General features: G+C 45.0%; 1 protein-coding gene across 8 annotated transcripts in view; it reads left to right on the forward strand.

Moving 5' to 3' along the window:
- The first annotated feature begins 206 nt into the window (after positions 1 to 206).
- SPATS2L (spermatogenesis associated serine rich 2 like) overlaps positions 207 to 12,253 on the forward strand; it is a 172,100-nt gene continuing 160,053 nt past the window's right edge. For 2 of the 8 annotated variants that reach the window (XM_025405004.1, XM_025404999.1), the window contains exon 1: positions 481 to 926. Coding sequence is in view for 1 of the 8 variants with exons in the window: in XM_025404998.1 (XP_025260783.1) it covers positions 565 to 622 (58 nt within the window). In the remaining 7 variants the exon portion in view is untranslated. Of the gene's footprint in view, positions 1,248 to 12,253 lie in introns of all 8 variants that reach the window. The other 6 variants (XM_025405000.1, XM_025405005.1, XM_025405002.1 and 3 more) reach the window with 5 other exon arrangements.

Below are 12,253 nucleotides of genomic sequence, written 5' to 3' on the forward strand. Positions count from 1 at the left end.
AACGTACAATTCTGCAGTGCACTCAGAGGCCCATTAGAGTGTGGAGCTCGAGAGGCATAATCGACTCTGGTCTGATATTTGTAAGGAGCTTGACAGCCAAGGAGCCGCTCAGAAACCTTTATTGGTATTGCCAAAAAAAAAAAAAAAAAAAAAAGAAGCTAAGAAGTCACCCTTCTAAACAAACAAACAAACTGAATTGGAGAGCTGCCTGCATTTCACTCTACTGCCTCTGGAAAAGGAGTGTTATCTAAAGTGCTTCCATCATGAATAATGATTGAGAAACTGCTTTTACTCTCCCGACTACTGTACTCCCAGGCAGAAACCCAAGGCTGAAGCCCACGGTGCCCATGTGTAACTTGGTTATTACACACACGTTTGGAGCCCAGTGTGCAGACCCGCAGCGCAGAGGAGGAAGCGGAACACCCCGGGTTGGCCGGGTTTCCAAGGGCCGACCCGAGCCCCAGTACTTTTTCCGTGCCTGATTTTTCAGGTCATTTTCGAATGGGCTATCTTTGTTTACATTTTGAGCTTGGATCCTCTCCAGAAACCATTACTACCTTCTAAATGGTGAAACATCTCGTATTTGCAGACAGTGCTGGGGGAGCAAAGTTCATTTTCTCGGGTAGGAGATGATTCTCCTGCAACACGTGCGGATTGTCACAAAATCTTTCAATAACGGGGAGTTTCGGTGAAGTGGAGATTTGGGGAAAGGCGAGGAGGTCGTTCTGGAGCACGCAAGCAAAGTGCGGAAGCTGTACGGGGATTCTTCTAGAAAGTGGGGTGGGAAAGGAGCTAGGGAGGGCGTGTGGAGGGACGGGATCTGTGTCAGAACGTGCGTGTGAGCGGATACAAAACCCGAGAGAGGCGTGAGCAGCGCTGTGTGTGCGAGCGGGAGCGAGGGGCGCCGGCTAGGGTGTGTGCGCCTGGTGAGTGACACCGAGGGGAGGGCGGGCGGACCGCCGGGCGGGGGCAGCCTGCAAGGGGCGGGAGTGTCCCTGCGTGGGGCGGCCGAGCCGGAGTTGTGTCAGTGAAGGAATCCAGTCCGGGGGCCGAGCTGGCTGCGCCCTCCGCTGCGAGCGCCGGCAGCGCGAGGCGAGCTCCGGACGGCGCGCGGCCCAGGCAGCGGCTCCCGCTCGGCCCGCCCTCCGAGCCGCAGGGGCCGCCACCGCCGCGGCGCCTCCCCTGGCGACCGCGCCCCGGGGCCCCTGCCCCGGCCCGGGACGGAGCGGCCGGCGCTCGGCACAGAGGTAAGCCTGGGACCCCCGGCCGCCGTCGCCCGGGACCCCCTCCACGCCGGGCCGGCTGGTGATGCACGGCGCGGGCGGACGCGGCGGGGCCTGCGCGGCCGGGACGGAGACTCGGCCGGGCCGAGCGTTCTGCAGCCCGGGCCGCCCAGCCTCCGCCGCCTCCCGGGGCGCTGGGTGTGGCCCGCGCTCGGCGCCGACGCGGGCTGGTGGCGCGGACCGGACGCGAAGGTCGCCGTCCTTCCTTTCTCCGGCCGGCGCGGGCGAGCGGGAGGAGGCGCCGGCTGGGACGCACAGTGGCGCTCCCCGGGCGAGCGTGTGGCCGCCGCGCTCCGACGTGGACCCGCCCGCCCCGGATCTGAATCGCCCGCGGCCGCGGTCCCTCGCCTGCCCTCCTCCCGCTCGGGCGCCCCCGTCCCTTCCCAAGCCGGAGGGAGACCCACCGCCCCCCAAGACGCTCTCTGGCCCGGAGCCGCAAAGCCCACGTCAGCTGGGACCACCCAGCCCTCGGATCCCAGCCGGGTGCGGGGGCCGCGGCCCCAGGGAACCCCGCGCCCCTGGCACCCAGCGGGAGCTGGATGCGTCGGCGTCCGCGCTGCGCGGGGGCGGGCGGGGGTGGCGAGAGCAGACGCCGAGCGCCCTGGCCGCGGGATGAAGCGGTCGCGCCGCCGCATCTGGGCGGGGGGACCCCGGAGTCCGCGGGCAGCCGACCGGAGCGGGAGATGGGGGTGTCGTGGGAGGCGTTCCCGCCGGACTCCGGCGCACTCTGAATATCACGCTGCCGCACACGCGGGGCTGAAGGGCCGAGTCTTCACCTGCGCGGGGATGCGGCGGAAGCGTCGCGTCTTTGCGAGTGGAGGTTTCGCGTTCCCGCGGGGTTGGTGTGTTTGTGAACTTCACGAGCTTCTCATCCCCCCTCAATCCTGGTTTTAGCAGATGTCAGGGTTTTGGAGACCTGACACTTGCGTGAAAGATTCTTTCTGTACGTTTTCTTTTGACTGTATTACAGGGTTTGTAGCTTGAGAACTAGTGAAAACCCTTGAACTTCAAACACAGTCTCTTTGCTTATTTTTTTAATTTGAATATTAAAATATGTACCAGCTCCCTCACAAGCCGACAGACTTTAAGACAAACAACTCTGAAATTTTAGAACCTGTTTAGAGAAAGTGGTTTTATATCAGTACTTGAAAGAGTAAGGTCGTGTAACGTTTTTAACATCGTTTTAGTTTGTCTTAAAGGAAGGATTCATCACCGCTTTGATTGGTACTGTTTTCCAGAGTTTAAGCAGATGTATGTAATATGGCAGGGAAAAGGACAGGAAGTCAGAAATCTCTTCATTCTGAATAAAGAAAAAAGACTTCAAGTAATATAACCAATTATTTTGAAAGATACCCTGAAAATAGAGTAGCCGTCTGGATAAAGTATTTGATAGGCCTTATGAAATTGTGTTGCTTAACCAGAAAGCAATGTGTTGTTAGGGCAGTTTTATCTAGTAACTGTCGTGTTTAAAAATATCTGTGTATGATATTCTTTGTTGAATTTTAACTGGGGAAAAATCAACTTTGGGAATGGTTTTCTATTTGGACAAGGCAAATACTGCCGTTTCTAATTAGAGTTTTGGAATAAGCTCAAGCTGTGTTAAAACCTATTGTATGGAGCAGCAGAACAGAAAACGTGTCAAATTCTGTATCTGTGTGGCAGAAAACATGTCAAATTCTGTATCTGTGTGGCTTTAAATACACACAGACACACAAACTACAGACTAGCCCCAAAAGATAATTTGCATAAAAATACAATCACTTGAATGCAGAGAATAGCTAAAGACGTTAGTAAAAACTGAACATCTGGGAAAAGACTGTATTAATTGGCAATTTTCTTTCTTTAATCCCTGAAAATATTAAATGATTTTCTAAGAATTAACTTAGTTTAATGTGCTCATTTAGACAGGCAAAATGATCAAGACTCCTTTTGTATTCATTTTGTTTTAGGGAGCCCCCTAATGAAAGTCTTCAGTAAATAGTTTCTCCGCATGCACTGATTTTCACGAGGCCATTGTGGAGAGAGGTATCTGTGGGCTTGTGAAGCTGCTCTGCCACACCAGTAAGGATCAGGGAAAGAAAATACTTAGGCCACACCGTTGCAGTCTTTGATTGCATGCCAATCTGAAGCATTTTATGGACCCGTTAAATGGTAAGCTTTTACATCAGAAGTTAAGGTTTAGAAATATCTCACTTTGGGTCCTAATTTTTGTCAGCTTCTCAGTCTGCTGAATTGTGCTATCATTCACAGTGAATATTTGTGAATGGTTGTGTGTTGAAAGAGCATAGGTGGTCTTCATTCTATTACTTTATACCGTTTTAATCAGCGTTTTGTGAGGTGAGCCAGGACAAGAACTTCTGGTTACAGTTTGGATAGGATGGAAAAAGTTGAGGTTGCTCTTCATAAGATCTAAGCTGCTACCTACCACCTGTCCCACTGTATGACAAGAGTGGAGTATGTTTTATGTGCACTTGACAGGTGCTGCTTCGTCACTGCTTCATAGTACTTCTTTCCTAGCCATCTTCTGTAGCACTTTTACTGTCATTTGACTGTGATAATTAATCATATGTTTGTTATAATTTCTGTGCACAGAAGAGTAGATTTTACAAGCATGACAGGACATGAGAGTAGATGTCTCATATGGACAGATTTAAGTGATTGGGTCTGTTTATTGATCTCTGAATGGTTGTGCAACATTCAGCTAATCCATTTCATCACTGTTTTGCCTTAAAGTGTAATCACACAATTAAAATAAGATTTTCATGTTACAAACAGTTAAAAACCCAGTAAACATAATTATAGAAGAAAAACAAACCTTTCTTTTTTCTTCTCTTTTTTGAAGTAGTCTTGCTATGAAGGTGTTATTTCTTTGACACATCAAAATGGCTAATTTGGAGTTGTGATGCTTGTTATGTAAATAGGCCATATGTTGAATTTCTGCAGAAGCTTATTCCTTCAGTGTTGTGGTAATGGGTAGGATCCCCTAAGTAGCATAGCTGAGAAAAATAGTTTTATGAAGATATATTTCTCTCTACGACTTATATAATTTTTTATTATTTTTGTTTAATAGCTAGTGTTTTTATTTTCTAATACAAAATTTTTAAATGTGATGTTATCCTTCCTTACATCATACAAATCTTTGTCTCTAGTACTGATCCAAACTCCATTCCTATTTATCTGCTTGCTTAATTAATAGACTTTTTATAGTGGATGTCCTGCTGTCAAGCTAAAGACTACATGCTTGATAACAAACTTTTTGTATTCTCTCTAAACTTGTTCCTTTTATGATGAAAAGACTTTCCCTTCTTGATCTGTTTAGCATTCTCTTCATCACCCAGACTGGAGATGTAGGAACCATTGCTGACTTCTCTCTCTTACTGCCTCTGTGAAACTGTGTGTCAGGTCCTGTTAACTCTTCCTTTTTGATGGCTTCTCTGAGCCACCCCTGGACAGCATTGTTAGGGGACATCTCATTCCCAGGAGATGCATGCTGTACAAGCCAAGCCCATGAGCTTTTCATTCTTCACTCTCCCGGATCGGATAGGAGGCCGTCAGCCATCACTGTTTCTAGGATGATTATAGTCTACACCTTGGTCTCTCTGTAATTGAGTTTTCCGCATTCTACGCACTTCCACCATATCAACCTTCCTAAAACTCTTCCCTCCGAACTCTTCTCCAAGGATTGTTTCATGGGAACAATACTTTAGCATTGTTCAGTATTGCACCATAGTGCAAATACTTTCCATGACCTCCCCCATTGCTCATCCTCTCAACTTGGTTTCAGTGTACCTCACAGTCTTGCCCCAAATTAACTTACCAAATTATTTTCTACTTCTTTCCAACATGAACCTTCTGTTTCTACTAGTTGGATCTCACTGCCCTTCTAAGATGACATGCTCATTTTCATGTGTCCTTTTTTTGTTCATGCCCTGCCTTTTAGAATGTCTCTTTTCTTTTTTACTCTGACCTAACCACATTCTTCAAGTCAGCCTGCCCTGGTCATGTTACTCGCATTGGTTCTTTCTGCCCTTTTGTTTGCATAGTTCCTGTAGACCATCGGATCCTTTTTTACGCTGTTTCATGCTTCATTCTTGCTTTCTCAACTAGATAGCAAGTTCCTTCAGGGCATTGATATGCCTTTTATTCTGTCTACAGGCCCTGGCCATAGGAAGCACTTGATAAATACACCCATAAAATGAATAAATGTAAGAGTGATTTTTTTTAAATGATGGGCTTTGATATTGACTCTGTACTGTTCACCATTGGGTCCTCAGAGCCTAACTCACAGCCTGACACATAGTCATGACCTCAGTAAATATTTGTTAACTTAGAAATTCATGTTGACATTGGATAAAAGGGACAGGCATTTGAAGGAGGCGTCTGTCAAGGGTTTTTTTCCCCATTTTTCTTCAGTGGTTCTAATCAGCTTCTCCATTCATCAGCTGTGAGAATTCTGAGGACTCGGCATTTCCCAGAGTTGGGATAATGATGGAGTCTGGCAGTTGTGAGTTGGAATTAAGAAGCCTGTAGTTATTTTAAGGTGGAGTGATGGGCCCCAGTACTGAGCAAAAAAAGCATTCAGGCTTTATGCCAGTATTTTATACGTCAAACAATTAGGCTAAAGTTATCAGTTATATAAAAGTTCAGCTAATTGGCTCTAAAATTTCAGACTGTATTTATTGCAGGCTGCTCAAGTTTTTCATTTAAAAGCATCCTTGTAGATTAAAAAAAATACATCTGGGCACCCATCTGAGGGTGAAAGGTGATGTAGGGAAGAGTCTACCACATCCCATTGTATTCAGGACCAAATTTAATTCTTCAGTGAGAATTTTGTACAAGTCACTGTTTCTGCTGGGAAGGAGTATATAGCCTAGAAGGAAAAATAACAGACGTATCCCAGAAACAAAGGTCTAACAGAGCACAGAAGGGAAAAAAATCTTCTTCTGTTGGTGAGTGGAGGGGGTCTTCTTAGAATGACAGTTGTTTGAGGTGATTACTGAAAAGATCTGGATAAGATTTCAGTGTTACTGGGAATATAAGGGTGAGGGAAGGGTGATGTGAGTGAATTCCAGGGCCAATTTGTTGGCTTTACATCAGCGCTCTTATAGTACTCCTGCTTCTGAGTTGAACGCAGCTAGGAGTCTTCTGAGCATTGGTGGGCTACAGTGTTCAATAATGGAACCTAAAGGATATATAGATACCTGCAATAATTACGTGTGGTGCCAAGTGCTGAACTATGACACAAAGCGAAAAATAAATCTTGGAAGCAATATAACCAGTGTGTTCCTGGATAGCATCCAGCTCACTTAGAATGCTCAAAAAGGCCTCCTGCATTATGGAAATGCCACTGAAGGTTGACACTTTCACAGTAATGTAAATAATGAGAGGTCCACCCTGGATTGTGTTCCCAAGCAGCCAGCCATCTGTGGGACACTGTGCAGTGCACCTAGCCGAGCTGAGTAAAGGTGTAAACACAGTGTTATGTAGAACCCCCATTCTGATTTTGTGGAACTACTCCCATGGTCTGTAAAGCTAGGGCCAGTGGGAATGTTTGAGGAATACAGATTTTGGGTCAATATATGGGAAGTTGCACCATTATGGATTGTGCCATTTCAGGAGGTGATAGGCCCCCATCACTAAACATGTATAAGCATAGCCTATACCAGGCAATATCTTATTTGATTATATGCATTCTCTCCTTTATTCTCAAAACAGTGCTATGAAGTACATGCTCCTATTACTCCAGTTTTACTGAAGAGCAAAACTGAAGCCTAGAAAGGTTGAGTAGCTAGTAATTTGTAGAGCAGGTATAAAGCCCAGGCAGTTTGCGGGCAGAAACTGCATATGCACTGAGATGAAGAAAGGATGCAAACATTAGGTGGCCTTATGGATTTTCAAGGTTCCTTCCTAACACTAGGATTGATTCTTTAATTCACCTTAGGGATCAAGATGCTAGCTATTGCAAAGTACTAATTCAATATCAGCACCCAGTTCCTAGAGATTCAGAACAAAGTGAATAGTCATCATCATCATAGTTATCACTTACTGATCATCTTATCATGTTATTTAAACCTCAAAGGAATCTTGGAAGGTAAGGATTATATATCCTTATTGGAAAGGGAAACTGAAGCTCAGGAAAGTTACATAACTTGATTGAGTCTGCAGAGTTGATAAGTGGCAGATGAATCTGGTGTCTGAAACCCAGGCCCTGCTTTTTGTGATACCACCCTGTGAGATAACACATGGTGACACTGAAAATATTTACCTATCAGTCTGCACAGAAACCAACAAGTCAGAGAGGTACTAGCTGTCAACAACCCCTGTGGCTCTGCAGGTGATGAGTATCACCTGAGGTGATGTTTAGGAGTAGTTTGAAGGTGTGTGAAAGGCTGTGTAATCTACCAAGACCACAGGTCTAGAGCTCTAGTGACTTCTTCCCATGCTCAGCATTTATTTGATTTTATACATGATAAGTAGTACTATTAAAGAAAGAGAAAGCCTTCACGGATAACTATATTACATTTATGTTTCTAATTAAGGAAAAATGGTTTTGCAGTGGTGATCTGTGTACCTTATAAATGGCAGGCTCTCTTCCCACTCCTTTTCTTCCTCTCCCTTATTCCAGTCTGAGACTAATCTCTCTTGCTTCCTCGGGGATCTTGCTTCATTATCTTTTCTTCAGGGTCTCAATTATCCTTTTCTTTCAGCCTACAAACATACGTAAGTCTTGTTCTTTATAAAAACAGAAAATGATGAATGCCTTTGGTCGCTTCTTTTTAGGTTTAGGTATGTTTCCTTATTCCTGGTCTTAGCAGGCAGCTTCTTCAAGTTCAGGTCCTCGTACACATCCTGCACCTCGCCACCTTCCTTTCATCTTCAACCCCCTACACTCCTGTCCTCTCCTAATGACCACCTCTGTCTAGATAATGGACCACCATTATCTAAAATGTTGATAGTCACAACATTCTTAAAATGTTGCCCACCTGTTTTCTGAGTTATCCGTTTCTCCTAATTTTCTTTCTTGTCCAGCTGCTGTGTATTTGGACTTCTCTTTACTGTCCTCCCTTCCTCTCAAACAGTAGCATCCCCTACAGTTGAGCCCTCAGCCCTCTGCTCACTCTCCACATTTGCCCCATGGCAGCACATCTTCTGTTTTCTTCTACTGCCACCTATATGCCATTGATTCCATTGGAAATCTGCATCTCCAGCCTTGAAATCTTATCTGACATGTGTTCCAAGTATCTTTAACTCAACAAGTTCAAAACGTCACTTCCCTAACTTCAATCCAGCATACTCCTTCTGTGTTTTCTATCTCAATGAATGAAACCTGCTTCACCAAGTTTAAAACCTAGGACAACTTCTTTGCCTTCTTCAACCCCTACATTTTATATAAGACTGTCTTTTCAGACTCTCTTGAATCTGCCCTTTTCTCCATGTATCATAACCTTCATTACTGCCGTGGTTCGGGCCCTCATCCCTTCTCTTGAGGATTATTGCAGCAGCCTCACAACTGGTCTCTCTGGCTTCTGCCTGGCCTGTCTCCAGTTTGTTCCTCACACTGCTGCCTTTCTGAAAGGCAAATCTGATTACGACACTCCACTGCTTAAAATCCTTCAGAAGAGTTTCTGCATCTTCAGGTTAAAATCTAAGCTCCCTGGTATTGCACGAAAGCTTCTTTGTGATCTGGTCCTTCCCTTCAGGTGTGTGTCAGTCTCCTCTAATGATCCTGGTCCCTACTGTCTGCCCCTGCCCATAGCATCTCTACTAAAGGAAAGAAATGATAGGAGGGATGGGAACAGAGGCGAGATGATAGACCTGCTGTTCAGTACTGTAGCCACTAGCTACATGTGGCTGTTGGGCGCTGGAAATACAGCTAGTCCAAGTTGAGATGTGTGTAAGTGTGAAATACACCATGATTTGAGACAATATAAAAAATGTAAAATTTCTCCTTTAACAAATTGTAATATTGACTACATGTTGAAACAGCAATAGTTTTGATATAGTGGGTTAAACAAAATATATTACTAAAATTAATTTCACATATTTTTTATTTTTTAAAATGTGATTACTTAGTGGATGTTAACATGTGACATAAAGAAAAAATAATAAAATAAAATGTGATTACTAGAAAATTAAACCACCTGTGTGCTCACATTATAGTTCTATTGGACAGCATTGTTAGGGAACATCTCATTCCCAGGAGATGCATCCTGTACGAGCCAAGCCCATGAGCTTTTTGAATGATTAAGTCAGTCCTATTGGCATAGAGAAGTAGCAGTTGCTCATTTTTTTCTATCCAGAGGTATGAAATGTTTGGATAAGATTCAGAATTGGAGAGACAGATTCTGAACACTACAGCCAGGAGTTATATGTACAATGGAAAGCACTATTAAAGCACATCTGTCTCAGCAGGCCCACCCAGCCATCATCAGGAGTGGGAGGCAGGAATTCTCGTGGTGTGGTAGAAGAAGGATTTGAGGTAGACAGGAGGAACAAGGGAAGGGAAAGTGGAGTCACATTCCCTGGAAGCCTCCTACTTGTGAGAAACCAGCTGAAACCTTGAGAGCCAGGTCTCTGAGATTCCCCATCCTGCCATTGATTCTTCCTAGTGGGCTAAGTCCCAACTTCCCTACTCTCTGGCTGTAGGATCCTGAACAAGTTAATGAATCAGTGAATCTGGAGTCTGAAAAATATGCACACTATACAGTCATTGTGCGTCAAACAAAATGATGTGCCCCAAGCTGATAAGGACTATACAGAAATCTGTTATGCCTTAAGACACTGAGGGCAGTAATCTGTGGATGAGTTGGTTCGAAGAGCTTTGAGGGAAGGGCATATGGGCTGTCAGAAAGACCTGGAAGATAGCACGTGTTGCCTTAAGAGATATGCAGAGCTTCTGGCTAACACAGTGAAACCCCATCTCTACTAAAAATACAAAAAAAAAAAAAAAAAAAAAAAAATGAGCCAGGCATGTTGGTGGGTGCCTGTAGTCCCAGCTACTCGGGAGGCTGAGGCAAGAGAATGGCGTGAACCCAGGAGACGGAGCTTGCAGTGAGCCGAGATCACGCCACTGCACTGCAGTCTGGGCGACAGTGAGAGACTCTATCTCAGAAAAAAAAAAAATATGCAGAGCTTTATATGTTCATGTTGCAAAAGCCAACCTTTGGTAGGAAACCAGATCTTATCAGGTTGGATCAGGAAGGGGAAACCCTCCTGGAAGATTTGATGGGAAGAAACTGTGACTATCAAGAGGACAGTCCAGTAGGATTAGATTCCAGTGAACTCTGATAGGCAGTGTGACTCAGTGTCTTCTTTCGTGGTGGTTTGCCTGCTATAGTCTGTTGGACTCTTAAATTCTGAGAAGAACTTCCTCTGTTGGTTTCAACCTGGGCAGCTGTTTTTATTTGCTTAATGAGTAGGCATTTTGTATAAGATTTTGTTAGGGGCAAATGTTCTTGTGCTAAAAACAAAAGTTTGAAAGTCCTATATTATAGAAAATGGCAGCCGGGCGCGGTGGCTCAAGCCTGTAATCCCAGCACTTTGGGAGGCTGAGACGGGCGGATCACAAGGTCAGGAGATCGAGACCATCCTGGCTAACACGGTGAAACCCCGTCTCTACTAAAAAATACAAAAAAACTAGCCGGGCGAGGTGGCGGGCGCCTGTGGTCCCAGCTACTCCGGAGGCTGAGGCAGGAGAATGGCGTAAACCCGGGAGGCGGAGCTTGCAGTGAGCTGAGATCCGGCCACTGCACTCCAGCCTGGGCGACAGAGCCAGACTCAGTCTCAAAAAAAAAAAAAAAGAAAAGAAAAGAAAATGGCCTGAGTGGTGACTACCTTGATGTGATTATTTCTCCCTCATTTGCAGGATCTAGGACCACAGGGAATACAGCTTCCTTTCATCTGAACCTTAGCGACTTAGCAGATTGACCTTGCAGTTTGCCTTGTCCAGGTAGTTTAGCCAGGTAGCCATAACTCACTCTCGTTCTTGGGTAAATGAGTTTTCACTTTTGTACTGGGTTCCACCTTGTCTCCTACATTCCCAAGTCCTGGATTTGTGTTCTTGTGGAGGGACCCCAAGTTGTCTTAGGTAAGGGTCCTGTTACATTTCTCCAAGCCTTCTTGGGACAGTAGTGTCCCTAGGGCTGGACCACTGCTACTCCTTTCTAGGCCTCTTTAGTACTGAGAACGACCAGCAGGGGTCAGGAAACCTAACAGATACTTAGAATTGAATAACTTGCCTAGAGCTTGGCTTTTCCCTGGTTCCAGACCCCTGACAGCAAACATTACTTGCTAGTTTGCTGTCCCGTTGGTCTCTGAGTCCCATTTGTACAACTTGGAAGGAGAAGGGAAGACAGATATAGGACTAATTTTCTTAAATTATGATACATTCATGTCTTTGTCTCTAGTGGTCTTATGTGTGTATGAGAAAGGTGGCTGCCTTTATGTTCTGATTTCAGAATCCATACTGCTGAAAAGGGCACTTCAAATATCAAGTTTCTCTTTTTTGCTCTCCAATATGTGAAAGCCTACATTATAAAAACTCTAGTTTCCTAAGACCAGTATGATTTAGAAGAAAAAGAGGACAGGCTTTGGCACTTGAAAGACCTGATTTTGAGTCATGCAATTACTGGCTATATGAACTTGAGCAAGTTATTTAATCTTTCTGAACCCCAGTTTTCTTATGTATGAAGTGAAGTAATGCCTACAATTTTGTTATATTTTGTTATGACTAAATAAGATAAAATATAAAGTGCCTGGCACCAGGGCCTAAAATGCAAATGCTATGGAGGTGGTAAGTCAAACTTACCCTCATATCTCAATGTATCTCAATTCACCCTCCTTATGTTGAATAATTTTATAGACCTTTCCCTGAGACTGATCAGGAAGAGGATATGAAATCTGGGGCAAGGGGCCCAGATTTTACCCAGCCAAGGGTGAAAAAGGACCAGAAGGAAGTTACCTTCACATTT

The sequence above is a fragment of the Theropithecus gelada genome, chromosome 12 (genome assembly GCF_003255815.1).
Source record: "Theropithecus gelada isolate Dixy chromosome 12, Tgel_1.0, whole genome shotgun sequence".
NCBI lineage: Eukaryota > Metazoa > Chordata > Mammalia > Primates > Cercopithecidae > Theropithecus > Theropithecus gelada.